The following is a 4,205-nucleotide window of genomic DNA, read 5'->3' as shown; positions in this document are numbered from 1 at the left end:
TGCTTTTATCTTATTTGAAAAATTAATTGAACGACAATTCAACAAAAAAATTAAAGTTTTTCAAACCGATGGTGGTGGTGAATTCACTAATCATCAACTAAACATGCATCTTCAAAACCAAGGCATTATCCATCAATATTCATGCCCTCACACTCCTGAGCAAAATGGTTTAGTTGAACGACGGCATCGTACCATTCGTGAACTAGGTATGACCTTACTTTTTCAAAGTGGAGTTCCTACACGTTTTTGGGTCGAAGCTTTTTCAACTGCTGTTTTTCTAATAAATCGTCTTCCATCTACTACTTTGGAATTGGAATCTCCATTTTTCTTACTCTATGGCCATCAACCTGACTATACCTCTCTTCGAATTTTTGGCTCAAAATGTTATCCCTATACTTGGGATACTAAACAAAACAAGTTTGAACCCAAAACCCTTCCTTGTATTTTTATGGGCTATAGTGACAAAAATCAAGGTTATAAATGTTATCATCCTATCTCTCGTCGTACTTTCATTTCACGACATGTTGTTTTTGATGAGTCCTCTTTTCCTTACAAACAACCTGGAAATCTTCATCTTCCTTCTCCTAACAATCAAATTTTATCTACCTTTATTGATTGGCGTTCTACTAATCCTATGGATGGTTCTAGTGCTTCCCCTATGCAGGTACCACTATCACCACCTACTCCCACCTCACACGAGATTGATCATATCCCTATTCCACCATTGCCCTTTATACCCGAGGCACCTCCTATTCCTACACCAAACCCTCCACCCTCCCCTACTCATACACCTAACTCCCCCCCTCCTCCTCACCCCATGGTAACCCGATCTCAAGTTGGGATCCGCAAACCTAATCCCAAGTATGCCCACTATCACTCTCTAATTGAAATTCCCAATGAACCCAAGACTGTCCGTTCCGCTCTTAAACATCCCGGTTGGACCCAAGCAATGAAGGAGGAAATTCAGGCACTTCATGCAAACAACACTTGGACTCTTGTCCCTCACCAACCACACATGGATGTTATTGGATGCAAGTGGATCTTCAAAACAAAACTCAAGGCAGATGGTTCCTTAGATCGTCTTAAAGCTCGCCTTGTAGCCAAGGGCTTCCACCAAATTGATGGCATTAATTACACTGAGACCTTCTCTCCTGTCATTAAACCATGCACTATACGGATTGTCCTCAGCCTTGCTCTTGTTCATAATTGGGATATTCGTCAGCTCGATGTCAAGAATGCATTTCTCCATGGTGATCTCCAAGAAGACGTGTTTATGGAACAACCTCCAGGTTTTATCCATCCGACTCTTGACTCTCATGTGTGCAAATTAAATAAAGCTTTATATGGGTTAAAACAAGCACCTCGTGCTTGGTTTGATAAATTTAGTAATTTTTTAATTGCTTATGGTTTTACTTGTAGTTCTGCTGATCCCTCCCTTTTTATTTACATTTCATCTCTAAGCACAATTTACTTACTACTTTATGTCGATGATATCATTCTCACGGGTTCCGACCCCACACACCTTACTACTTTTATTCATGTTCTTGGGCAATAATTTGCAATGAAAGATCTTGGTCCTTTACATTATTTTTTGGGTGTTCAAGTGACTCGCAATTCAGATGGCCTTACACTATCTCAGGCTAAGTATGCCCTTGAAATTTTGGATCGTGCTCAAATGAAAGATTGTAAACCTATGGGTACACCTATGATGCCAAAAACTAAAGGACTCACAAGTGATGTTCCCTTTCCTGATCCGGCTCACTATCGTAGCATTGTTGGAGCCCTTCAATATCTCAGTCTTACTCGCCCTGACTTGGCATTTAGTGTTAATTTTGTATCTCAATTTTTGCACTCTCCCAGTATGGCTCATTACAAAATGGTAAAGCGTATCCTTCGTTATTTGCATGGTACTCTTGATACTAGCCTTCATTTTAGTTCACATTCTACATTAAAACTTTGTGCCTTTTCCGATGCAGATTGGGCAGGCTGTCCTCTTACTCGTCGCTCTACTACAGGCTATTGCATCTTCTTAGGAAGTAACTGCATTTCCTGGTCTGCCAAGAAACAAAATACAGTATCTCGATCAAGTTCTGAAGCAGAATATCGTGCGATGGCCAGCACCACTGCAGAACTCACTTGCATTTCTTTTCTACTGCGAGACCTTGGTGTTACTCTCCCTTCAGCACCAATCCTTTTTTGCGACAATCTCAGTGCATTACACATGACAGCCAATCTTGTTTTCCATGCACGCAGCAAACATATTGAAATCGATTATCATTTCGTACCCGAGCGTGTTGCTTTAGGTCTCCTCCATACTCGACACATTCCAGCCTCTTCACAACTTGCGGATATTTTCACCAAGCCTCTTGGACGTCCTGCGCTTCAATCTTTACGGACCAAACTTGGCCTCATACTTCGGCTCAGTTTGCGGGGGACTATTGACGATAATCAAGTCTTTACACCAACGGCTACAAAACCAAACATGGAAACTAAGGCAACTCAACCTCAGTCTTACCAAGACCAAAGACAGCAGATCACACCAACGGACACAAAAGCTATACAAGGAAACAATACTCAACGGCTACAATCCTAATATAGAAACAGAGACCTAATTTCCTTTCTAAATTCCGATTGTATAATGACTACTCTTTTCTACACCTTTGTACGTGATCTATATAAATGAAATGGCTCTCTAAAATGCTCTCACGCTTTGTGAGACATTGTGTCGAACAGTTTGCATTCAATTGTCTTTAATAACTAAGTACCAGAATTTTTCTTAACGTAATACAAGCTGTTTAAAACATACATAAATAAAATATTACAAAAACACAAATACAGTTTTAAACCAAACATAAAGCATAGCATCAGCAACCCGGCGGAGTCGCATCCTTGGGCTTAGCCTCCTCCTCTTCGTCCTCCAACTCTGCACCAAAAGCTACGGAAACCAAAAATGGTACCGCAGGTAAGTAAAATCCAAACACTACCAGATAACAACATATAGAACTCAAACAAAATGCATGAAGTATGCCCGATGCACAAAACCTAAAAACATAATTTTCCACACACGCCAAAAACCCATTTGGCCAAAAAACACATCCTTTCCGAAAAACACGCCAAAAGTCACATTTGGCCTTTATCCCACTCAAACCATTATCCATATTAACCGTATGCACCATGACCTCCCCTAGGGGTCATCCGCACACCCTGGCTCCAGTGCCACACCGCAGAGTACCACCACGCATGTGACACCTAACGAGCGATGCCCAGTTCCGTGCCCCGCACGTTCGTAGCCAAGCATCCTCTAGCCCTCACCAGCGAAGGGCCACGGAGTCGGTGCGTAGAGCGATGCCCGGTTCCGCACCCGACGCGTTCGTAGCCAAGCAACCCCTAGCCCCCGCTCCCGTCGTCTAGCGACAACTCAGGGGACATCACTCAGTTTATTCCGCTCTCGAGTGACCAGAGGAGCTCCACCGGGATAATACCCCATCCCGGCTTGGGGTCGTGATACACACGCACCCGTAAGACCACTACGCCAATACACAGGCTTTTCACACTTAAACAAAAACACACGTGCATGCACCATGTAATGCCATAACAATGCACAAAAATAACCAACCAACATAAAATAATAAAACAAGCAACTCCGTCCTCCATCCATCCGACCCCCGAACTCCTCGGACTCAGTCCGGAATCAACCAACCAGCAGATTAATTAATTGAAAGAGCAATATATATTTAAATCTGAAAATAGGGTTTGGAAAATACTTACAACGCTATATGGCAATTTTAGAAAATACGAGGTGTTGCAAACGCCGGTGAAAAAGCAACGTCACAGTGAAAATTCACTGTGGCCGTGGGTTGTGAAAAATCCACTTTTGAACGGGGACAAACTAGGGCTTGGGATTGATAGGGAATGGTCTAGGGATGGTTGTGAAGCTATTGGAAGTGGTGGTTGGCCGTGGGTGGCGGCGGAATCGCCGGAAAGAGGCCGAATTTTCCAAAAAGGAAAGCTAGCTCGTGGGAGCTGTTCCGGTGGTCGTTGGAGGCCGGAAATAGGTGGGTTAGGACGGCAAGGGACCGGTGATGAAGTGGTGAAGAAATGGTGGCCGGAGGTGGAGCGACGGCGGCAGATCGTAGCCAAAGCCGTGCGGGCTTTGAGGAGGATTTCCGGCCAAACGGCCGGCCGGTTGGGGGTGAGATTCGGTG

At 43.7% G+C, this 4,205-nt stretch overlaps 1 protein-coding gene across 1 annotated transcript; it reads left to right on the top strand.

Moving 5' to 3' along the window:
• The first annotated feature begins 1,561 nt into the window (after positions 1-1,561).
• LOC122274379 (uncharacterized mitochondrial protein AtMg00810-like) lies at positions 1,562-2,593 on the top strand. Its single transcript, XM_043083418.1, has one exon. The coding sequence runs from the start codon at positions 1,562-1,564 to the stop codon at positions 2,591-2,593; it is 1,032 nt and encodes a 343-aa protein (XP_042939352.1).
• The last annotated feature ends 1,612 nt before the right edge of the window (positions 2,594-4,205 follow it).

The sequence above is a fragment of the Carya illinoinensis genome, chromosome 8 (assembly GCF_018687715.1).
Source record: "Carya illinoinensis cultivar Pawnee chromosome 8, C.illinoinensisPawnee_v1, whole genome shotgun sequence".
NCBI classification, from domain to species: domain Eukaryota; kingdom Viridiplantae; phylum Streptophyta; class Magnoliopsida; order Fagales; family Juglandaceae; genus Carya; species Carya illinoinensis.
Note: the sequence above shows the minus strand (reverse complement) of the source record. Positions and strands in the feature narration are given on the sequence as shown.